At 40.6% G+C, this 25,849-nt stretch overlaps 1 protein-coding gene across 1 annotated transcript; it reads right to left on the reverse strand.

Annotated features, from left to right (window-relative positions):
- Positions 1–47: 47 nt before the first annotated feature.
- Positions 48–22,881, reverse strand: PWP1 (PWP1 homolog, endonuclein). The gene is made up of 15 exons (XM_058568491.1): positions 22,716–22,881; positions 20,437–20,495; positions 20,121–20,305; positions 18,707–18,792; positions 18,510–18,606; positions 15,290–15,400; positions 14,283–14,413; positions 13,585–13,646; positions 8,218–8,314; positions 7,486–7,547; positions 5,665–5,776; positions 3,631–3,721; positions 3,414–3,535; positions 1,546–1,651; positions 48–414 (listed from the first exon to the last, which is right to left on the reverse strand). Exons 1-15 carry the CDS (start codon positions 22,785–22,787, stop codon positions 305–307), a joined length of 1,503 nt encoding a protein of 500 aa, XP_058424474.1. The 5' UTR covers positions 22,788–22,881; the 3' UTR covers positions 48–304.
- Between the last annotated feature and the right edge of the window lie 2,968 nt (positions 22,882–25,849).

The raw sequence follows: 25,849 nt of genomic DNA on the forward strand, positions 1-25,849 counted from the left end.
TATTTTATAAACCTAGGTTGCCTGTGACAGATGGCATATTTAAGGAATTACTTTTTAAAAACCTTTTTTATTATCCCTTCCAAGAAATGCAACAGGAGCTCTATACACCACATGCTCAAAATGCAAGCACAAAGACCAGCCCTATTTGTGCTGCCACCATGGCTGCAGAGTGGAACGTCAGGCAGGAGGAAAAGAATTTTGTTTCACTCACTGCATGGCTGTAGCTACATGTACACGGAACACTTTTAGGCCAGCTTTTTAAAACTGAGTTATGGTAAACAAAACAGGAAACGTATGATCTTCATTAAGACTCCATTGGTATGTCTGAGGTCCTGCTCCCAAATGGGCCACAAATAGATGAACTTCTTGTATTGCCGAGAACAAGCCTCTCTCGTCTTCCAAATGCTTCATTTACTAAAACACAAATAAATAGTTAAACTACCAGATCAGAAAATTAAAAGACTAAAATGTAGAAATGAGCAACGAGGTTCTCTACCCTGTGGTGGAATTTTGTTCATGGAAATACATTTAACAAAATAAAATATATTTAATAAAATATATTTATAAATAGCAAAGGAAGTAACCAACTCAGAAGTCCAAGTTAATGTTCTGAATGAGGTTAATTATGTTTTAAATTGATCCACTTTTTTTGTGTGTGTTTTCTTTACCTGTCCTGGATTTATCTAATCCACCTGATAACAGATGTCCCATCCCTTATAACAGTGACTCTATCCTTCCCTTATTCTACTTCTGTTGTTTCCTATTTTCTTTCTTTCATCTTTCTCTGTATCATGATGAGCATACAACTTTTTTGGATTTAGGACCCTTTTTCTACACGGGAGGGAAGATGCAGGAATCAGATAGTAGGGCTATATCCTCCATGTTTACAGGACAAACCAGACTACCTCAAAGTAATAAAAAAGCAGCCAGGCTCCCTTGAAGGAAGGGGAGTGGCTACTTCAGTAAAGCTGGATTCTATTGAGAAAAGGTTGAGTTATTCACGCTGGGAACTGAGAAGGGGAGGGCCATTCTTTGAGACCATGCTATGTTTCCTTTCAGCTTTCCCAAAAGATCTTTCAATTTTAAAATTCAGATTTTGTTACAAAGATATTTTTAAAATGATCTACATTTAAATTGTGAAGACACGGGCCGGCCCCATGGCTTAGCGGTTAAGTGCGCGTGCTCCGCTGCTGGCAGCCTGGGTTCAGATCCCGTGCGTGCACCGACGCACTGCTTCTCCAGCCATGCTGAGGCCGCGTCCCACATACAGCAACTAGAAGGACGTGCAGCTATGACATACAACTATCTACTGGGGCTTTGGGGGAAAAAAAATAAATAAAATTAAAAAAAAAAAATTGTGACGACAAAATTTGTGAACATGAACATTTTCAAATTACATTTGATCTTGTCTACTTCCTAAGCAGACTACACCACAGGATGAACACTGGATCTACCTTTGCTATCTATGTAATGTATTCAAGCCACACATTCTGTGTTAGCCCTTACAGAACTCGTTCAGAAAAAGCAGGAAATTAAGATTCTTACCTGAAGAGACTGTGCTTATATCCCAGACCCGAAGCCCTTCTTTCTGACCTCCAAAGGCATAAATAAATGGCAAATCAGGGCAACAGGAAGAACAGAAGAGAACTCCCTGGGGAGAAGAGAATGGAAAGTCAGTGATTTCAGTCTTTCTAGAGAGCCCTAATCTAGATCCCTACTCCTGTCTACAAGAACCTATGATATGAGTGGTCACTCAAAACCAACTCACCAGCATCTCTGTCAAGCCTCCAGCAAAGGCAGTTCAGTGAAGTTGGAAGGAATATTACTACAATACGAAGCTGGATGAGTTCAGCACGATGGACAGTCTATAAGGATGTGTGTATGCTCTCATCTCCATTATCATTCTGTCTATTAAGGATCTCCTAATAAATCTAATCTGCTAAGTATTCCTAGAAACTTGAGTTCTCCTTTTAAAGCAATGATAATGATAACAGAGGTCACTATTAAATCATTTTTTAAACTTTTCTTTTTTTACATTTTACATTTTTTTTTTTTTTTGTGAGGAGATCAGCCCTGTGCTAACATCTGCCAATCCTCCTCTTTTTTTGCTGAGGAAGACGGCCCTGGGCTAACATCTGTGCCCATCTTCCTCCACTTTATATGGGACGCCGCCACAGCATGGCTTGCCAAGCAGTGTGTTGGTGCGCGCCCGGGATCCGAACCAGCGAACCCCGGGCCGCCGCCGCGGAACGCGCGCACTTAACCGCTTGCGCCAGCAGGCCAGCCCCAACACATTTTACATTTTTATTACTAGATAACACATAATGCATTATAGAAAATATAAACAAAAATATAAAAATCTCTCAGCAAGATAATCACTGTTCATGTTTTGGGATAGGGTCTTCTAGATTTACATATGAGCACTTAAGCATTTAAATATAAGCATGATGGGCCAGCCCCGTGGCTTGGCAGTTAAGTGCACGCACTCCACTACTGGCGGCCCGGGTTCGCATCCTGGGCGTGCACCGACGCACCGCTTCTCCGGCCATGCTGAGGCCACGTCCCACATACAGCAACTAGAAGGATGTGCAACTATGACATACAACTATCTACTGAGGATTTGGGGAAAAAAAAAAAAAAGGAGGAGGATTGGCAATCGATGTTAGCTCAGAGCCGGTCCTCCTCAGCAAAAAGAGGAGGATTAGCACAGATGTTAGCTCAGGGCTGATCTTCCTCACAAAAAAAAAAAGAAAGAGTTTAAAATAAATAAATAAATATAAGCATGAGATAGTACTATAAAAATTGCTTCCATAACCTGCCTTTCCACAAATATTTATACACACACATATACATAAATATATACAATTTTAAACAGCTGTGCAGTGTTCTATGTCTGCAATTTATATAACTCAGTGCCTGGCATACACTAGGTGCTCAATAAATATTTGCTGACTGAATGAATTCTGGTTATTTCTAAATTTTTTGCTACTATATAGTAATCAATTTCAGTATAGTCAAAACTAGTTATGTAAAGAGGTAGTGACAGACAGATAAACTGACCTCAACAGCTGGAGTCCTAAAGGTTCAAGATTTCCTGGGATGGTCCTGATTTTAGGGTAAAAAAAATGTGGCCATTCCACTAGGCCACTAGGACACTACTGTCCTAGAAAACCCTCTCTCCATCCTTCTTGTTCTTACCAAGCAACTGTTATGTGAGTTGGAAAAGGAACCAGATAGTCATTGATTTCCCCCAAAACTGTCCTAAGTCCTAAAACTCCCACCACATTTCACTAAGCTCAAAATTAACTTCCCCAACAAATCCATATTCTTAATACAACGATTCCTAGAGAAAGACAAATAATACAGGTCAGAAACAAAAAACAGAAAACAAAGATGCTCAGGGCGATTCTTACCATTTTCATGTCCCTAGAGTGAACTAGACTTGGCCTATCTCCTAATATGTCCCAGATCTTCACATATTTGTCTGCTGACGCAGTCACGAGACAGCCTTTGATTTGACTGCTTAGGTCAAGACCTAAAGGAAGATAAAATTAGTTCAGAGACTCTCACTTTGAAATACAGATTTACTTCATCATAAGTTAACAGGAATGCAACACTATTCGTGCTCACCAGAGATTTCATCATTGTGTGCATTAAGTGTAAAAATTGGCTTATCTGAACGTGCATCCAAATTGTATACAAAGCCGTCATCTGTACTGGCCTGAAAAGAGTAAAAGATGGGCAAGATGATGCTACACGTCAATAAAACTTAGCAATGGGTAAACTGTATAAATCATAGTGAAAATCAGCTATATACCTGACTTACCTTAGGAGCTACTGAAAATTAACATGGACATAAAGAATTTACTTGTGGATAAGCCAAGTCTGCTCTTACATGGACTAATTCAGTTGATATGTCTATTAGGCAGTTGGATATGAGTATGAAGCTGTGGCCATGGTATAGACTAGGGTTAGAGATGTGGAAGCACAGAGATGGTAGTTACATCCATGAGAACAGAGGAGATATGTCCTGGGAGTGCAGAATCTAAAGAGCAGTGTGTTGAGGACAGAGGCCTGGAGAGCACGGCCACTTAAGGTACAGGGTGAGGAAGAGCTCACAGAGGTAACAATCAAAGACCAAGCAGGGAATAATGAAGAATGTCAGGGAAGCCAAGGAAAGAGGGCTTCTGAAGAAAGGAGTAATGAATGCTGTCAATATTTTGGAAGAGATTCAATCAGATAAGGACTGAAAGGCAGATTACAGTGGGTTGTTACACTTGGAAGAAAGGCAGAAGAAACAAACCTATATTGGCCTATATTCAGGCCAAGGGCAACAGCCAGTACAGGAGAAAGGGAGGAAAAAAAGGACAACTGATGCAGTGTTGAAGGTTGGGCTGTGGATGGGGATAAAAACAGAAAGGGAGGGAGTCTCATCCTTTGAGACTGGAGGGAAGGAGGGAAAACATTTTATTTTGGTCACTTCCCATTTCCCTCAATATCTGTGATTTTAGTACCGATGACCATTTGTTAGCAAATAACTTCAGCGAGTATGTGGGCTTGACTGTTGAGAGCCAAAGTACAACACAACATTCAAATACACCTGAGATTTCACTCCGATAACTGTGAAATGGAATCCGGCTTCAGGTAGCTAAGCTGGGACTGCGTGAACCTCTGTGCATTGAGTTGAGATCAAGTGTTCTCAAAATCATTTTCAGGACCCTTATTAAAACTGTCCACATATTTTAAGAAAGCTGTTTTTTTTTTTTTTTTATTGATGTTTTAATGGTTTCTAACATTGTGAAATTTTGGGTTGTACATTTTTGTTTGTCCATCACCCCATATATGACTCCCTTCACCCCTTGTGCCCACCCCCCACCCCCACTTCCCGGGTAACCACAGTCCAGTTTTCTCTGTCCATGTGTTGGTTTATATTCCACATATGAGTGAGATCATACAGTGTTTGTCTTTCTCTAAGAAAGCTGTTTTTTAAAGAACTCTTTCCCTCAATTACAAAGCACTACATATTTACAACATTAGGAAAATTAGGAAATCATAATTTCTTTAATTAATCTTCCCTTCTGGATGAAAGCTGGGATTTTATTTCTCCGTGGATTGAACCATCAGTGGAATCTTTGGATGCTACATGGAAAACTGTCATCCTACAGACATCAAGGGTATTTACAGTAAGATCTTTTACTTTTTCTCCTATCTGGGAGATAGTGCTATATTAATTAAATAGGCTACCATTCTCATTACTGGAGTTGCATTTAAGTACTAGGATTTAAATAAAAGGATATTTTCTTGGACTGATTTAACCACTAAAAAAACATAAAACAATATTAACCACGCTTAATATTTCAAAAAACACACTAATAAAATTATCAAAATCAATAACTCAACTAAAATGTGGCACACACTGGAATGGTTGGAAATTAGCAAAATCATTTACATGTGTTTTATCATGTGTAAAATCATTTTACATGTATTTTTTGTGGCTGATCCACTGTTCTCTTGTTAAAAATACCTTTTTGTTTTACCCCAAAATCCAAATAGATACTTTACACTGTTAGTACAGAAAAAGCTTCTCAGAGATTCTCTCTACAACAGAATTAAATAAGTCATTAGTAACCTGGATAAGCAAAACAGTAATACGCATAGTCTTACCAAAAAATGACACGGTGAGAAGTGATTCCAAGTCACTCTCTCGATCTGCCCGCTGAACCGCCACATCCGATGGCTTTCCTCTGGGCTTCGGCAGTCATACAGAGCCACTGACCTGGACACGCTCACGCAAAGTCACAGTTTTAAGAATTCAATTCTCCTATACGTGTTAAGTTTATTTATAATGAAATGGTAAGAAAACAACACTGTGAAGTCAAGATCCAATTATTTAAAGCCTGTTTTAAGGTTCTAAAATAAAGTAGAAAAGATGAGTTGAGGGCTGGCCCCGTGGCTTAGCGGTTAAGTGCGTGCGCTCTGCTACTGGCGGCCTGGGTTCGGATCCCAGACGCGCACCGATGCACCGCTTCTCTGGCCATACTGAGGCCACGTCCCACATACAGCAACTAAAAGGATGTGCAGCTATGACGTACAACTATCTACCGGGGCTTTGGGGGAAAAAAAAATACAGAAAATTATAAAAAAAAAAAGAAAAAGATGAGTTGATTTTCACTAACTGGTGGACTCTGGTCCTGTCACTTGAAGGCACTGGTGGCTCTGGATGTCACAGTGGCCTTGACCGTCTCCAGGTGGAATCCTGCACTGACATGATGAATCCTCTCTCTTTCCAAAAGACCAGGACAATTTCTAATTTCCCCTTCCCGGGTAGTGCTCAGAGCCAGATAAGCCATGTCTTAGCCATGCTTACTCTCTATAAGCAGGTTACTGTGTTGGGGGAACCGGTGGATACACTTTTGTAATCTTGCATGAATTCCAACTCAAAAATGTAAACATATCCCTCTTCAAAAGAAGAAAGAATCAAAATAAAGACTACAAGTTGGTTTCTGTTTCTACTAGCTCTCTCTCCCACCTGCAGCCCCAGCCTGTAACAGGGAGCACACCTATGACTGGAAGCCCCCTGTGGTGGACGGTAGTGGGCCCAATTCTTCACCTCTCCCTACATCCATGCACTCTGTCAGTGAGGTGGGAGTTCCTTCCATAAAGACAGAGTTCATTTCCCCTCCGTGTGATCTGTTTGGGCCAAGAGAAGAAGACAGAAGTGTACTAGTTCTGCACTTACATCTCATGAGGCCTTGGTATCTCTGTGTGAGCTTCTGACCTCACATGAGAACATGTGTGGGCTAGCCTACTGGTCCAGGAGGATGTGAAACACAAGAGCCAAGTCTCTGTGGCCCAGCCTAAAGAAGCCAAGATTAGCAGACCTACCAGTTGCATCTAGCCTAGATTAGCTCACCCTTGCAGAGGCATAAGAAATAAATGTTTATTGTTTTACGTTACTGAATTTTGGGATGGCTTATTTCACAGCAATGGCTAACTCATACACCCTCTAAAAATCAAAGTAGTTGCTAGTTAGGAACTGCATTATTATGACAGAACCACATTCCCTTGCAGACTGAAAAGACCAGAGCTGAAAAGGACAGATATTACCAAAAATTTAAACACATAGGTGCCTCAGTAATATATTCTGTCCAAGCATCAAGTGAATCTTTCTTTCTTTTTTTGTGAGGAAGATCAGCTCTGAGCTAACACCTGGTGCCAATCCTTCTCTTTTTGCTGAGGAAGACTGGCCCTGAGCTAACATCCATGCCTATCTTCCTCTACTTTATATGGGACGCCACCACAGCATGGCTCAACAAGCAGTGCATCGGTGCGCACCCGGGATCTGAATTGGCAAACCCTGGGCCGCTGCAGCGGAGCACGTGCACTTAACCGCTTGCATCACCAGGCCAGCCCCTCAAGTGATACTTTATGAATTACTTCAAGAGGATAAAAACAGCAACAATAATTCCTGAAATGCTTTCTTACTTATCATATGATCCAGAAATCAGAGTCTGTGCTTCAAATGGATGAAACTGCAGAGTCTGGACCTAAAAGGAGGAAACATAAATGAATAGATCTATGTTTGTTTGGTTTTGGTAAAACTGCCTAATACTTGGTGAGAATCAATTTGGCAGTGTTCCTATGAATTTTTCCCTTTGAAACTCAGTACTATTTAAAGAAACATAAAATGTACTGCATAATCAAAAGGACAAACCATATTTCCAAATAAAGGATGACACGTAAAAAATATAATGTATCATTCCCCAAATTGTGTTTGGCAGGATACATATGTCCTGAACACGTTGAAATATATTCAGAAGGAGAAAGAGGAGTGGTCAGCCTTATCTGGGTGTCCCCACATGCTGCAGAAGGCCACGGCGTGCATCAGCACAGCAGACCCCTGAGCTCTATGGTAATGGGTCTGTTCAATTGTTTTACCCTGTTTGGTGACTCACACCCCATTGTCCCTTTTTAGCAGCCTCTGTACACACGTTACAAAGCACTAAGGTTCCTAATCACTTCACCTTTCTGCACCCATTTTTGCATCTCTAAGATAGGTAATTGTAACTATCACACAGAGCTCTGTGAAGATCCAGTGAGAGCATCTCAAAGCACTTTGTACTTCACAAAAAGCCATCTATAAATGTTTGGGATCATCTGCAGCCAATATCTGTGCCAGATTTTTTAGAATCCCTTTTATCCACTAAATCACCATACCTTGTCTGTGTGTACGGCAAGGCTAGCTGCAGGTTTCCCCAAGGACATATCCCACAGAATTACAGTGTTGTCAGCTGACGCACTTGCCAGCACGTTTCTGAGAAAGGGAGGAAACACGTCAGGTAATCTTTTAAAAATCAAAAGCATTAATTGTGAGAATTTCATTTACAATAGCATGAAAATGAATACTTAGAAATAAATTTAACAAAAGAAATTTAAGACATGTATTGAAAACTATAAAAGACTGTTGACAGAAAGAGTATCTAAATCAATGGAAAGATAACCCATGTTCATGGATTGGAGGACTTAAGCCATCCACAGACCAATCTATAGATTCAACCAATCCCTTTAGAAATTCCAGCTGACTCGCAGAAAACTGACAAGCTGATTTTAAAATTCACATGGAAATGCCAGGAACCCAGAATAGCCAAAAACATAATCTTGAAAAAGAAGAGCAAAATTGGAAAGTTCACAGTTCCTGATTTCAAAACTGACTGAAAGGTTACAGTAATCATAACAATGTGGTACTGGCATAAGGACAAACAGATTAATACAGTAAAATGAAGAGGCCAAGGAAAAAACCCTTAAATTTATAGTCACTGGTTTTTAACAAGGGTGCCAAGATTATTCATTGTTCAATGGAGAAAAGAACAATATTGTCAACAAATGGTTCAAGGACAAGTGGATATCCTCCTGCAAAAGCATGAAATTAGATCCCTACCTCACACTGTCCCAAAAAGCAATGCAAAATAGATCACAGACCTACTAAATTTAAGAGCTAAAACTAAAACTCTCAGAAGAAAACAGGGATAAATCCTTGTGACACTGGGTTAGGCAGTGGTTTCTTAGATGTGACACCAAAAGAAACAGATAAATTGGACATCATCAACATGAAAAACTTGTGTTGCAAATGACCATCAAGAAAGTGAAAAGACAACCCACAGAATGGGAGAAAATATCTGTAAATCATATACCTCATAAAGGACTTGTATCTAGAATATATAAAGAACTCTCAACTAAATAATAAAAAGATAACTCAATTAGAAGATGGGCAAAGGATCTGAATAGGCCAGTGAGCATGTGAAAAGATGCTCAACATCATCAGTTATTAGGGAAATGAAAATCAAAAAATGGGATAACACTTCATACTCACAGGATGGCTACAATAAAAAAGACGAACAATCACAAGTGTTAGTAAGATGTAGAGAAACTGGGACCTTCCTATATTGCTGGTGAGAAGGTAAATGGCACAGCCTACCATATGACCTAGCAATTACACTCTTAATACCCAAGAAAATGAAAACATATATCCATGCAAACACTTGTTCATGAATGTTTACAGCAGCATTATTCGTAATAGGCAAAAAGCAAAAAACCCCCAAATGTCCATTAAGTAGTGAATGGATACACAAAATGTGGTATATCCATACAAAGGAATATTATTTAGCAATAAAAAGGAATGATATACTGATACATGCTACAACATGGATGCACCTTGAAAACATTATGCTAAGTGACAGAAGCCAGACACAAAGGGCCACACATTGTATGATTTCATTTCTGGGAAATCTCCCAAATAGGCAAATCCAGAGACAGAAAGCAGATTAGTGGTTGCCAGGGGCTGGAGGGACAGGAGGATGAGGAGTAACCGATAATGGGTATGGATTGCTTTGTGGATTGATGAAAATGTTATGGAATTAGATAATGGTGATGGTGGCACAACTCTGTAAATATACTAAAAACCACTGAATTGTACACTTTAAAAGAGTGAATTTTATATGTGAATTTATATCTCAACTATTTTTTTTAAAGAGCATTAAATGCTGTTAATAGGAAAAAACCAATATGCCTACCTCTTAGGGATCAAGTGCCAATGATGTAGTTCTACAAGAACACTTCTTTAGAGCCCAGAAAACCTGAAATGGATTCTTGGTGCTGCTACTTACTAGCTCTAAGACTTAAAAGTAAGTCACACTTCCTTGCCTGCCGATGACAACAATACAACCAACCTCAAAGGGTTGCTATGCAAGTCCCTGGCTGAGTGAGTGGAACATAGTAGGCTCCTGATAAATGTTAGCTGCCTGCCTTTTCTCCTTGTAAAAACGCAGATGTGTACTCCTGAAACTGAAACTCATTCTTCAACATCTAGCTTTAAAACAGCTTGACATAGAATCAAGTCATTAGTGACAGTAATGTTTTTGTTCAGAAAACTAATATACTGTTAAGATAAAATGGTGATAGGTTCATTTTTGGATATTATTTCAAGAAGTTATGTCCATTATATAAACTACTTTCAGTTTTATAACTCACATTTCAATGATACATGCAAGGTCTCTTAGGAGGATCATGTATATTCAGATCCCACTAGTTTTTTTCTACTCAATGAAATTTCAGAGCTTCTACCATTAAGTCCCACATACAGGTCATAATATTTTAAGTCTTTTGCATTTTATAGATAAGCATTAATTTAAATTCCCAATAACTAGTTTCTTTATATACAATGCCTGACAACAGCACAAAGTTAAAATTTAATAGTACATTTTTCGTCCTAGTTATTCCAAAAACATCTGAGATTCCTCCCACATTAAAGTTCTCATTGTATGAGGCTTAAAAATAAATTAAAAAAAAAAACATAAAAACTTCTGAACACTACATCCCCAAGAAGAGTACTCTAACAAGAGTATGAATTAGCAGAGAACATGCATTTCGCTACTGGGAGTATTTTACTAGAAACCAAGGTCCCCACTAGTGACAATGTCAACTAGTTATTCCTCGCCATAATCCTAAACTCTATGTACCAGAGTATGGGAAGTATTTTAAAGCATTCTGCACCTTTTCAGGAAAGAAAGGAGAAAGGAGAACCATGGTCTAAAATAAGATTGAGAAAGAATAGTTAAGGAACAAAGAAATGTGTGGCATTGGAGTCAAAGAGATGTGGGTGCAGATGGGGCAGGAAAGAAGAACAGGTGCTGATAAATGTCTAAATGGAACCAGGGAACTGTGGCCAGGGAAAGGAACTGATGAGCCACCTGGAATATTGATAAGGGGTTGTTCCATCAGAACGAACTTTCAGTTATTCAAAGTAACAGCTGCTATATGCTAAGAATTTAGTATATGTAATTATTTTGAAAGTTCAGATTTGAAATAAGAGTGGTTCCTAAAAGCATGGTATACTCATTATTAGATCTCTTATTCACCTGCCCCTTAGTCAGGACTGGGCCCAATTCAGACAAAACCCAAACACCTGCCTATAGCCTGGCAGCGTCAGATTCACCTGGGGAAACTTAAAAAAGAACAAAAAGAAAAAAACCCCACATATTCTTGGGCCCCTGCTCCAGATCTACTAACTCAACCTTGGGGGATTAGAGCCCAGCAGGGGTTACCCAGAAGACTGTGATTTGCAGCTAAGTTTGGGAAATACTAACCTAAACAATTTTCTCAGGTCCATTTCCCCAAATGGTTGTAACTCTGATGAGGTCTGAACACAAATAAGATAGGATATCCTGTGGTAAGCTAGCACTCTGGGATCCTCCTTAGAATGCTCACAATGACAACGTGTCCAGTGTGATAGAAATGCTAAGAAAATGTACCTTGGGTAATCCAGTTTGTTCTTACCCTCCTTTACCTAATGCTTACCTTCTTTGCCTTAGTAGCCCCTCAAACCAACTATGCTATTAGGAAAATGGCCTTTTGGGGTAAATGTTGTTTAAGGATAAGTATAAAGAATATGTGGATGACACAAGCAAAAGAATGAAGTTGCACCCTTACTTTACACCATATACAAAATTAACTTAAAATGGATCAAAGACCTAAACTTAAGAGCTACAACTATAAAACTCTTAGGGGGAAAGCTTCATGCCAATAGATTTGGCAATGATTTCTTGGATATAACACTAGAAGCACAGGCAACAAAAGAAAAAATAAATTGGACCACACCAATTAAAAACTTTTGTGCGAAGGACACTATCAACAGAGTTAAAGGCAACCCATCAAAAAGGGGAAAACTTTTGCAAATCGTAAATCTGATAAGGGATTAATAACCAGAATACATAAAGAACTCCTACAACTCACCAACAACAAAAACAAACAACCCAATTCAAAAATGTGCAAAGGACCTGAATAGACATTTCTCCAAGGAAGATATACAGATGCCCAATAAGCACTTGAAAAGATGCTCAACACCACTATTCATCAGGGAAATGCAATCAAAACTACAATGAGATACCACTTCACACCCATTAGGATGACTATTATAAAAAGAAAACAACAAAACCAGAAACTAACAAGTGTTGGCTAGAATGCAGAAAAATCGGAACACTTGTGCACTGCTGGTGGGAATGTAAAATGATGCAACTGATACAGAAAACAGTATGGTTGTTCCTCAAAACGGTAAAAATAGAATTACCATATGATCCAGCAATTCCACTTTCGGGTATATATGCAAAAGAACTGAAAGCAGGGACTCTAACAGATACTTGTGCACCCATGGTATTCATTCACATCTATGTGAATAACAGCAGCATTACTCACAACAGCCAAGAGGTGAAAGCAACCCAAGTGTCCATGGATAGATGGATAACCAAAATATGGTATATATATACAATGGAATATCACTCAGCCTTAAATAGGAAGGAGACCCTACCACACACTACAACATGGATGAACCTTGTGCTAAGTGAAATAAGCCAGTCACAAAAGGACAAATATTGTACGATTCCACTTATATGAGGGACCTAGAGGAGTCAATTCATAGAGATGGAAAGTAGAACGGTGGCTAGTAGGGCCTGTGGGGAGTGAGGAATGGGGAGTTATTGTTTAATGGGTACACAGTTTCAGTTTTGGCCAATGAAAAAAGTTCTGGAGTTGGATGGTGGTGATGGTTACACAACAATGTGCAATAATGTCCACTGAACTGTACTCTTAAAACATGGTTAAAATGATAAATTTTAAGTTACGTATATTTCACCACAAATTAAATAAATAAATAAATAAATAAATAAATAAAGTGGATGAGATTTTGGGAAAATTAAATGAAGTGAGAGAAATGTCTTCCATGAAGAAACACAATTCTGCTGCACCACTGACACTGCAGTGCACACTGTTTTCTCTAGTGACGTTGCAGATAAGGGCACCTGGCCACCAAATATGTAATGAGCACCTACTAAGTGAGGAGCTGGCAAGTGATGTGGGGGATGTAAGGAGACAGACAGCACAGCTCCTGCCTTCACGCAGTGTAAGCTGCAGGAAGGGAAAACGACACAGACACAAAGACCCACAACACACAACACGGAGAGACAGGTGTAGGCATGAGGGAAAATCACAATGGTCACAGTCTTGAACAATCCTTCAAATGTTATGTCTTTCTACCTGATCAGCTTATTCCAAGAAAGGTCCAGGACAGCATCAGTATGCCCTTCTGCTGAGGAACTCTGTAATAATTGTTTAATTTGATTACTTTTTTGTATTCAAGTCCCCCTCCCAAAATAAAATTGGTATGTTAATCTGAAAGATTCTTTAAATCTCAAGATTATTGTTTTGATTTTAAGCAAACTTGCTTGAAGACCTAGGGAAAGAAACACCTTGTTTGTTACTTTAGATCCATGATAAATATTCTTTACAGGGAATAAACTACAGTAGTTCTTAATCTATAATTAGATTAAGTGCTATAATTCTACAAATATCAATCCCCCCCCAATTTAATAGTTTAAAAAGCTACAGGAATTAATATATGGATATGCAGAATTCAGCATACTAAAGGCTAAATAGAAATTTTTTAAAAGTTCAAAACTGGCATATTAGAGTGAATGGCTACTAAATATAAAAGAGGATCATGATCTGAGAGTAATTGCTTTGTGTAAGGATGAATAATGTGCCAACGGAGGTTTTATGCAATCAGAAATCAATTCTTCCTTGGATGGCTTTTCAAAACCAGAAACTACAGTAACTTCATAGCTACCTGTCCTCTTCCAGGAAAAGTGTCTAATTGAAAAGGTGTACATTCCCCCAACCCCAGTAAACTTATCTCTGTTTGTTATTCGAGTTTAAATAACTATTAACTTGTTTACCTTCTTTCCTTTCTTTTTCTTCTTCTTTGATAGCTTACTTCCAAGTGTGAAGACTGGCTCTAATGAGTCCACTATATCAAGGTCCCACACTTCAATAACAGGGGTCATGTTTCCCACAGCAATATAATTTCCTACAGGAGGAAATGATGTCTTTATGATTAAAAAAGTAACTTACAATTAAATACATGACACCGTAGATTAACTGAGTAATGGCTTACAGCAATTTCTCTCAAACTTTCATATGCGTGTACATCACCTGAATGTTGTTAAAATGCAGATTCTGTTTCAGGAGGTCTTGGGTGGGGCCCCAAGTCTGCACTTCTAACCAGCCTCCAGTTGATGCCAATGCTGTGCTGCTGTGGTCTTTAGACCACAATTGGAGTGACAAGGGCTCAGTCTCTTAGCCCCAGGGTCCTCACTCAGGTAATGAGAACAAAACCCCCTTCTGCCTTCACGGGCTGTTGTGAGGATGAGGATCTGATCAGATCATGAATGTGAATGAACTTTGCAAATGAGATGTGAGGTATAAGCATTATTAGTTTTACTCTCATTAAGAAGTAGGACAGGGGCAACCAGTAGTGTGCAGCTATGGCTAAAAAGGCCAACTCGAGAATCTAGTTCTCTCTTCACTTTGGTTTTACTTGATGTTTTCTGAAAAAGGTCACGCCACTAAACTATAGCTGGTAACATCAAACACATCGTGCCATTATATACTGAGTTTTCATGAGAACTTTACACAGTTCTGCAGCCCCAAAATGCTTTAAGCCCCCGTCCTTCTGCCTACAGTGGAACGGCTACCTCTTGAGCCTGTCTAAAGTCTGGAGACAAACCCAAAACAATTAAGTGATTGTGTTCTAAAATCTATAAAACTATAACTTCATAAAATAACATTAACTTCATAAAACATCAACAATCCTAAAAACGTTCATACAGGATACATAATGTATGAGGCTAGGAAAAACACACAGGGTGAGGAAGCATTGAGCAATCTTAAGTTTTCTAATTACCAGTAGAATCATCTGGGCTAGGATCAAAATTCAGCCATTCCACACTCAGAGGGTATGCAGACAACAGTATATCATGGTGTACATAGAAAGAATCTTCTTCTTGATTATAAACTGAAAAGATGAGGAAAGGAGACTTTATCGCATCAGAATAAGAAATCACATCCCACTCAAAAGAACAGACTCTCCCTATTAAACCTATGGGAGCCACATGCTTAAAGTGAGATAAATTTGATGACATTAAAAGGAGATTCCAGGGCCGGCCCCGTGGCTTAGCGGTTAAGTGCGCGCACTCCGCTGCTGGCAGCCCAGGGTTCGGATCCCGGGCGCGCACGGACGCATCACTTCTCTGGCCATGCTGAGGCCGTGTCCCACATACAGCAACTAGAAGGATGTGCAACTATGACATACAACTATCTACTGGGGCTTTGGGGGAAATAAATAAATAAATAAATAAAATTATTAAAAAAAAAAAAAAAGGAGATTCCAAAGTTGTTATGGCTAGGTAAAAACTGTGCATGTCTAATATATTCCCATTACCTGGTGTGCCCCAAAAGGGAATAGGAACACTGACAGAGAATTGACATCAGTCTGAATCCTCCATCTGCAGGCTCACAGGCTACAGTGGTCCTATCTTCTGATTCACCCCTCACAGAAAACAAATGCTTATAAGGTCTCCATCTGGAGTACTTCATTAGTATTTTACCTTTTAAAGGTCTATCTGGTTATAAGTCAAGAAAAACAAACAAAAAACAGCACTGGAGAGAAATAACTCATATTTAGAAATCTAAATGCTTGTCAAAAATGACTTCTTTATGGGGCCGGCCCGGTGGTACAGCGGTTAAGTGCGCGCGCTCCACTGCGGTGGCCCAGGGTTCGCAGGTTCGGATCCTGGGCGAGCACTGACGCACCGCTTGCTAAGCCATGCTGTGGCGGCGTCCCATATAAAGTGGAGGAGGATGGGCATGGATGTTAGCCCAAGGCCAGTCTTCCTCAAGAAAAAAGGGGAAGACTGGCGTCGGATGTTAGCTCAGGGCTAGTCCTCCTCACAAAAAAAAAATGACTAATATTTACAAAAAGTTTATGAAGACCAACAACAAATAAAGCTCTTGGGAACACTCTTTGGGATATGGCAACTAAAAGAATTACCTCTTTATCATTCACAGTTATAATGTTAAAGAGCTAAAATATTGTTAAAATCAATGACGAAAAAGTCTGTAAAAAATTATACAGTAAAACACTGGTAAAATAGAGCCCAAATCATCATACATTTCCCCCCAATATGCTTTTTATTAGAAAGAAGCAATGATAAGATAAACTAAGGATTTTAAAAAAATTCCTCAGCCCTCTGCTTCTGGATAAATCCTGGGATCAGCAGAGTCCAGGTAACGTTCAATCACATCACTTGACGACGAGAATGCATGTCAAAATGAATCGTCTGCGGTCCTACAAGAACCTTAACTGTGGTCCATGTACTCAGCTTCCATTTTAAATAAAACGACGACGGTACTGTAAAACCCCTTAACCATGTCAGATCAACATTCAGATCAGCTTTAGAATGCAATTTTGAAATTATTCTTGATAACTTGTAGATTCACACTAAAAAAAAAATACATCTTTAATGACCTAACTTAGAAGGAAATAGGAATACAACTGCTTTACTTGACCTTCTCAACTCCTCTCTGATACTAAATTCAAAAGAATGATTACAAGTTCTCACATGAGTATGTATAAAAATCAGTCATAACAAACTGTAATAACGGTTCCGATTTTTTGAAATTAGAATCGGTCTTTTAAACATTTCACCAACATGGTTTTCACTTGAAATATGTAAAAAGTTCAAAGATAATTCAGAGAATAACTTGATCACAATGGGCCATAAAAGGGCCTTATCTGTGGGCTTCCTGCAGGTAGCCTTGAAGGCTGGGAAGAGTTACAAGCCGATAAACAGAATGAGTGACAAAGTAACCTAGACGATGCCAATAAGCATTCAACCTAAAGGTTTAATTTTCAAACTGTGCAACTGCGTTTCCTATAATAAAATGCTTTAGACTAAAATCTCTTTAAAGCTTCAAAATTTTAAGACGGATGAAGAGATGATTGTTGGGGAAGAAGAGTATCTGGGCAAGGATGGACTGGTCTGATGATGTGTGCACAGAGGAACGGGCAAGAGGAACAAGGGAAAATCTGGAGGCAGAATATTCCAGACATCTTGAAGATCTATTTTTAAGAAAACAGTCATTCAATTAATGTTTGTTGAATTAATAAATATCAACATTAAAATTTATCTGATTTAAAAACTCAAATAAAAAAGAGAAATTCAAATCAATGCCTACTTCAGATTCAAAGCATTCACCTCCGTCTTTGGGGCAAACACTCTCTGAACTGGAAAAGGTGACCAAGATGTTTTGGTTCCAAAAGAGAAATGTGGGCCTCCGTGTTGAATTTTTATGAAGAAAATACAAGGGAAATATTTGAAATGACTCTGAAAAGAGCAGGATAAAAACCCATCTACTGAGTATTATCTTCGCCACATAAAGATAAAGCAGCCAGGGCCGGCCCGCTGGTGTAGCGGTTAAATTTGTGTGCCCCACTCCAGCAGCCTGGGGTTCGCAGGTTCGGATCCTGGGTGCGGACTGATGCACCGATTATCAAGCCATCCTGTTGGGGGTGTCCCATATAAAGTAGAGGAAGATGGGCATGGATGTCAGCCTAGGGCCAATCTTCCTCAGCAAAAAGAGGAGGATTGGCAACAGACGTTAGCTCAGGGCTAATCTTCCTCACACACACACACAAAAAAAAAGCAGCAGCCAGAAAACAGACTGGAGTAAAAAGCCAGGGTATTAAGTTACCTCAGGGTAATGGGATAATAATTTTTTATCCCATTTTTTTTATAGTTTCACTTGTAGGTTTTCTCTGATCAGGGGAAAAAGTGAAAAACTGGCAAAAATGTTTAAGTAAAAGATTAAAAACCCCTATTAGAACCTTCCAGGAGACCTATTTCCATAAATAAAGTCAGGTACCAAAGTGACATATCAGACTACACACGCCCAGGCACAATAACCAGGAAATCTGTAGGCTGGGTAGAATTTAACCATGTAACCAACTTAAATGAGATACAGCAGGGTCTGGTGCTGAAAAAGTCATAATAGTAACTATTATGATTATTATTTTAATATCACTTCAATAGAGAACCTTTTAGTAAAGGATGTATTTCACTCACCATGCACCTCTAAATTGCACTGGTCCTGTTCAGCTCTACCACAAACTATGAGATTGTCACTGGGCTTAATCAAGAAATCTTCACGTTCATATTGCTCCTAAGTGGAGAGAAAAAATGTCATTGACTAGAAGCAGACATTTGGTAAGGTTTCTCAAACACTTAAGGAGCATAATTAGAAAAGCTATGTGAATATTTACCGTATCTTTCAGAGTAACATAAGGATCTTGATCATTACTCCCATAGACGGTAAGACCCAAGAGAGATTCACCAAGAGTTTCAGTATCTGTAAGAATTCATAAATTGAAATGAATAAAAGTCATTATGACAAAAGCATTTTTTCTAAGGCAGCCCATCTTTAGACTTAGATCCAACTGTCTTTTTCATAACTAATTCTGGATCACCCATAGTTGGGAAAGGAAATAGTGGACAATAATAAACAGAAATTTAAAAGCCATTTATATTTGACCTTGGAAATGGATATCTGATAGTCCTGGAATTCACAATCTTCCAGTGAAACTCCCTTTTAGAAAATATTAGAACTCTGCTCAGATTCTCTTGCTTGCTCCTTGTAATCATTATTCAAAAGTGCTACAGAGAGGTGGCTCTGAGGACCTGGAAATAAAATTACCCTAAAACACTGGAATCAACAAGAATAAACAAGGGTTGCCTGGTGAAATAAAATTGAAAAGTGATGGATTTCACAAAGTTAAACAGGTTTCTCTATTGCAAGATTTCTTAGAACTGCTGATGTGCTAATGATTTGCCTTATGAATCTTAAACAGGGGTATTGTATGCCTTTTTCACTAAACTTACTTGAAAATGGACTTCTTTTATGACACATCTGCAAGGGTGGCATAGAGTAACTCCTGAGTAACATACAACTCAGGAAAAGGAAGATACTCCTAATTGCTAGGGGAAGCTACTTTAAAGAGTCAGGATTAATAGGTCTTAAACATTTCACAGGCAATAGAGAAGGGAACTTCTTCCGGATGAGCAAGATAGCACCAATAATCTGCAGGGTGTGCAGAATATTAAAAAGCTATTGCTGAATGCTGTCTCTCCTAGCTGGGTTAACTCTTCCTTTCTCTGTATTCCCATGGCACTCTGTCCTAGCAGGATGGTAGCAAGGTTAGGGGCCCACAACCCAGAGTCCAATGGAAAAAACTATCCCCTGCATCCAATGAAGGACACTGAAAAGAATGAAGGTTTTAAAGCCAGAGAGTGCTCAAACCTCAGCTCCATTATTCACCAGCTGTGTAACACTGGCAAAGGTATTTCATCTTTCTAAACCTCAGTTTTCTCTTCTGTAAAATGGAGGTAATAATTCCTCTCTCATTATTGCAGATAAAGAAAAATGAGTTTAGATTAGTATACTCATTACTTGCAATAAAACATACTATTTTTTTTTTTTTTTAGATCTTAAGATTAGTGCGTTAGAGCTTATTTTCCAAACTAGTTTAGGAAATGTGCTGTCTGCTCAAGCCTTGAGCCAGATTATTTGACTGACATAAAGGACAACAAAACCTCAGAGTAAAGCTTCAGAACACTAGAAGCATGATCTACTGCACTGAGTTTCTGATTAAAAACCAGTAGAAGTGAGTGAATTCTAACCTGGGTGGCCTTCCTCATCATATTTATCTAAGTCGTACTCAGCCAGCTCATCATCGTCCAGCGTCCTGTCATCCTCAGGGTCGCCATCCTCCAGGGGTTCCCTTGGTCGTGCCTGGGTCCGTGCACTCTGCATGCCATCTTCTGAAGGATCACCTGCCTCCTCTTCATCACTGCCACCTTCTTCTCTGTGTGAATAAATAAAGAAAAAGAAATCACCCAAATGACACCATTCAATAACAAGACCACCATGCCATCATTATTTAAGATTTACATTTCTTCTGGACTTTACTAAAGGCATCAACATTCCTAAACTTACTGTAATTTTTCCTTTGCTTCAGTAATGAGACGTTTTACTTCTTCTTTACTTAGCTCTACCTATAAGAGAGCAAACATTTCATTATGATAGATTTAAGGAAATCATTAGAAGTATTTAAATTAAAAAAAAGCTTGCAAATTAATGTAAAATATAACTTCAAGAGATATCATTAGAATCAAATATCAGTCCAGACTCTGTAAATTGAATGTAAATGGAGTTTTTACAGGCACTTACAATTAAGATCCCTTCCCACCTGAAACTGTTCAAAACTCACGTTCAGTCTATTCTACCTCTCTCCAGTCTCCTCAGAGAAGCCTGACTTGTGTAAACTGGCTTCTATGAGAGCCCATCGCGTTTCCTTCCAATTCCTCTGACTCCTGGGCCACCTCTCCCCACTTTCCCTGTGGGTATTCCTAGACAGACCACCCTTTCGTTGGTCCTCTGCTCTTTCCCCTGTTATCACTGCCAAGTATTCACTCACCTGGCTGCCACTTCCTTGCAAAGCTCATTCATTCTCAAGACGAAAACTACCACCTCTGAACTGATGACTGCAAACTCTCCCTTCTCTAGCCCCACTCTCCAGTTCCATTTTTTCCAGCTGCCTATAAGACTCTCCACATGGCATCCTGTTCAAAACTGAAGTCCCTCTCTCTACTTCAAAATTGGCATTCCCTCTCCTAATCAGTCGTCAGTACCTTTAAAAACAACGCTATCACTACTAAACTGTGAGCTCCTGGAAAACAGAAACCAACCTGTCATCGTGCTCAGCCCACGGTAGGGATGCCTGCTGACTGATGATGAGTGAACCAATCACCCAGTTTCTACTAAAATGCCTCTAGTAATACAGAATCCTCTTGAGAGATGACATTCCATTGTTGGACATCTCCAGAAACTAAAGATTCTTAAGTTTAATTAAAAGATACTTACTTTCTAGTTTCTCTTATTGGTCTGAGTTTCCTTTCTGGGATTTCATAGAATAAATTCAATCTCTTCTTCCTATAAACTCTTCAAGCAGTGGTTCCCAAACTTGTCTGCACTTTAGAATCACCTGAGGGATCTTTTGAAAATTTCAGGCTACACTCCAGACCAATTAAATCCCAATACTTGGGAGTGGGGCCCAGGCATCAGTATTTTCTGAAGCTCCCCAAGTGGTTCCAATGTGTAGAAACGTTTGGAAATCACTTTCTTTGTGTATTTTAAAGGCTATATGTCTCTTTTTAATAACAACTGTTATCTCCTTCAATAATTTTTAATATGAGCTAATTTTCTGTTCCTAATCTATAAACATGCATTGAGTGCCTACTGGGAGCCAAACACCAGAAAAAACTCAGGAATAAAACAAGCAGTTAGTGCCCTGGTGGAATTTACATCTCCTGGGGCTATTCCAATCCCTCATTTCTGTTAACCTCATGACGGAGCCCCTCACATTCCTATCACCTTCTTATCTCGGTCATCACTGGCCCAATTACATTCAAATCAAACTTCCCCACCCCGTCGCTTCTTTCATAGCATTTATTCCCACTGACAAATTATATACCCATATGTCAACTCCATACAGGCAGGGACTTTTTCAGTTTTGTCCATGCCCATCCCAGCACTCTGAACAATGCCCAGCAAGCAGAAAGCACTTAGTAAGTATCTGCTGAATAACTTAAGTAACCTTCACCTCTGCTACAAACTCTGTCTCCAACTCTTGTAGGTTTTCCCTCATGTCACGTTTACCTCTCATCCCCACTGCCACATCAACATCTCATTTGAATTATTGCAAGAAATTCCTAATTCAACTCCCAGCCTCAGGACATCGTAGTCTCCACACCAGTTTTCCTACACCATAGCTTTCATCCTGTTTACTCCTCCCCACACCGCCCAGGAGAATGGAAAATGGAGTTTCCACATATTTGCTCCCGCTTCCCGTTATGCCTGGAAATGCACTGGGGTGTGGTGAAGCTATGGAGTCGTCAAGAAGGCTTTTGGCGGGATTTCTCACTCCGAGCAACACCCGGCCCCCTTGCAGCTGTGTGCGAATTTGGGGGTGGGGCTGGGGCTGGGCTTGGGGGAAGGGACCGTGAGGAGGCGCAGCCCCTGACTCCCAGGCCCAGGAGACCCAGACCCTCGGAGCCGCAGCACGATCACGACAGTCAGGCCAAAGCCGGCCTCACTCCGGCCAGGCACAGCAGCCAGCCCAGGGCCGCGTGTTCCGGGTCCAGGTTCCCCAGACCCGGCTGCCCGAGGATGCTGCAAAGAAGCCGCTCCCCCTCCTCCGAGCGACCAGGCCTCACCTTGTCCGGCGTCTCCTTGGCCACGCCGCAGCGGACCCAGGCCACGCACGTCACCTGGCGGCTGCGGTTCATGGTCCTCAGCTCAAGAAGGCCTCACGCCAGCGACTCGACCCAGCAGAACGGGGGCCCCAGGCCCTCTGGCCACCACGCTCTGGGCTGCGCAGGGCTGCTGCCGGGGCAGAGCGCAGGCGCGGGCTTCGGGCCCTGGGGCGTCGGCGCCCGCTCTGACGTCATTCGAAGGCGCCGGATGGGAAAGGGGTGGGGAAAGGGTTGTAAGCGGAAGCAGCCGGAAGAAGCGTCCCCGTGGGGTGAGCCGCGGACGGTGGGATGGCGTGATTCGGCTTTGCAGGACTCCGTCGCCTCTGAGGGTGTGTGCGGGCTTCGTGTAGGCGATAAGGAAAATAAACAAAATTAGAATTGTTGGGGTCAGTCAGAGGCAAATTTCCACCAACCTTTATTTTGCCTGCAGTTCCGTAGACAGCTGAAGAATGGTAGAGGATGGTGGGTTTTCTTTTCTTAAAGCTTTCTCCAAAACGAATTTGACGTTTCAAGGAGATACCATCGCCGTTACATTTCATTACATTCTTGGATGTTACTTCTTAAAACATTTGGCACCTACTGTATACCAAGTATACAGTAGTGGTTGTAACAGCAGCAAACATAAAGCGCTTGTTATATGGGAGGCACCGTTTTAAGTCTGTAATATTGGTTACTTCTTAACCCTGTGTGGGAGGTCTTATTCCCATTTTACACGTGGGGAAACAGTAATTATCTTCCCAAAGTCACATAGCTAGTAAGTGGCGTAGCTAGGATATGAACCCAGGCAGTGTGACTCCAGATCCTGGCTGTAATCTACTGTGACATGCTTTTCAGCTAAGGTCAGAGTCACCTTTTAGAAAATGCCAGTGGCTGGAGGACTTTAGAATGGAAAGTCTTAGCATCCCAGAAAGATCTGGGTTTTGGTCTCTGTTGGCTGTGTGACCCTGTCCGGGTCATTTGCTCTCTCTGAGCTTCCGTCTGTCTCTCCTATCTCTGAGACAGGCAGGCAAAAACAGGAAGGTGGCTGCTTTGGGGAAAGAGTGGTGGCAAAGATAAACTGGGAGTCCTTGGTCTTCTCCAGGTGCCTTGTCCAAGTGGGCTGCCCCCCGTGGGGTCAATTTGTGGACAATTTTGCAGCAAATTTGTCTCCACATATAATGTTTTACTTGTTCTCACAACAACACTGATGAAACATGATAAAAAATTAGCTCTATTTTAAAGACGAGGAAGTTAGAGGTCCCAGAGGTGAAAAGCCTTACTACCCTGAGATCACACACACAGTTAGGAACTGACAGAACTACCACTAGACACCACCAACTCGCTACACTGGGCCTCAAGCCCTTGGCGGTCTACCATCCTGAGGAGGGACCCTCTCAGGAGTGAATTGCTCATTGTTTGGGTAGGCAGATTATGTGTTCAAAGGCCTCTTCCGGGGCTCTGTTTCTTTAAACTGATTCTTCTGTGATTTCTTTGCTTTTGGTCCGTATAGGAAGGTGGTATGGCTGATTGTATTTTTCAAAGATGGGAGCAACTGTATCTTCCTTCACACGTGTTTTTCACACACTGTGATCTTGATACCCCCATCAAAATATGGAGTCTAATTCTACCCACCCCCCACACCTGAATCTGGGTAGGTTTATGACTGCTTTGACCAATAGAATATAAGAGAAGTGACATTTCCAAGGTTAAGACATAAATGGGATGCGGGTTTTGCCTTTTCTTTTTTTTTCTGAAACACTCATGTTTGAAGCTCCGAGCTACCATATGAAAAGTTTGACTACCCTGAGGCCCCTATGCTGTGAGGAGGCCAAACCACGCGGAGAGGCCAGATGTGGGTGCTCCACTAGACAGTCCTAGCTTTTGAGTCAACCCAGATATGTAAATGAAAGACCCTTCTGATGATTCCACCGGCCAGACACCGATTCACGCCAGCCTTCGAGTTTTCCCAGCTGAGGCCCAAACACTGTGGAGCACAGACGAACCGTCCACTGTGCCCTGCTCCAAATTCTGACCCTCAGATCTCAAAGCATAGTTAAATGATTTTAAACCATTAAGTTTTTTTATCCTTCCATAATTTTTTTATTATGGCAAAATATACAAAACGTAAAATTTACCATTTTAACCATTTTGTAGGTGTAAAGTTCAGTGGCATTAAGTACCAAATCACTAAGTTTTGAGGTCATTTTTCCAAGCATCAGTAATACCCGGAACAGGCAGGAACCTGTGCTATATTTAGAATAGAGCACGTGAGCTGATTTTTTAGTAGAGGCTGCTTTATTAACACCTGGCCAGGACTTAGTCAGGTGTGTGCACCTGGTACGTGGGAGTGGGCTTGTGTTTTGAGTATTTGCCTCTGGATCTGTCCCCTCTGGGGGCTGCCCTCTTGTGAGCCAGCTGCTGCTCCTTGATGGTGCCAGGTGCAGAGTGGGCACAATACATATTTGTTAAATGAATGAACAAATTAAATAATAGAAGGAGGAACAGGACTCTGGTTATTTTGGACCTGCTAAGCTTACACTCCTTTACTGGGCTTATATCTGACATTCTTCCACTTCAAGCCAAGCTGTGAATTCCCTTTAAAAATGAAAATCCAACTGCAGTTGGCACTATTAGTTCCTTATAACAAGAACTGAAAGAGATTGAGCTTAAGTAACTCTATTTCCAAGCCTGATTCTTGGGAACACTGATGAGCATATTTAACTCAGAAAAGTCTCTTTGCCAGAGGCCAGAACAAATGTACTTGGTAGCATGTTGGCTATTCTTAGAGTTACAGGTCCCAGAGGATTGGACCCAGGCCCGTACGAGGCTCTCGTTACACCCTCTAGCTCAGTGCCGTGTGTTATTAGGCTCAGAAACATTATTTCTGATTGGCCTTGAGCACTGGGAAGGAAGTGAGTCTGTGGTACCCTCCTCCCCCATTATACAAGGCTCTGTATCTTGCCCCTCCTCTAGCAAACCGTACATATTAGCTGATAAGGAGTTGGATTATGTATGTAATAGCTACCAGTTGTCAAGTGCTGGAGACTTCTACCGCACACAGACTTTACGCTGACAAAATCAGGTGTACAAAGACAAAACTTCATTTTTCTAGGACT

Source organism: Diceros bicornis, chromosome 25, assembly GCF_020826845.1.
Source record: "Diceros bicornis minor isolate mBicDic1 chromosome 25, mDicBic1.mat.cur, whole genome shotgun sequence".
Classification (NCBI taxonomy): Eukaryota; Metazoa; Chordata; class Mammalia; order Perissodactyla; family Rhinocerotidae; genus Diceros; species Diceros bicornis.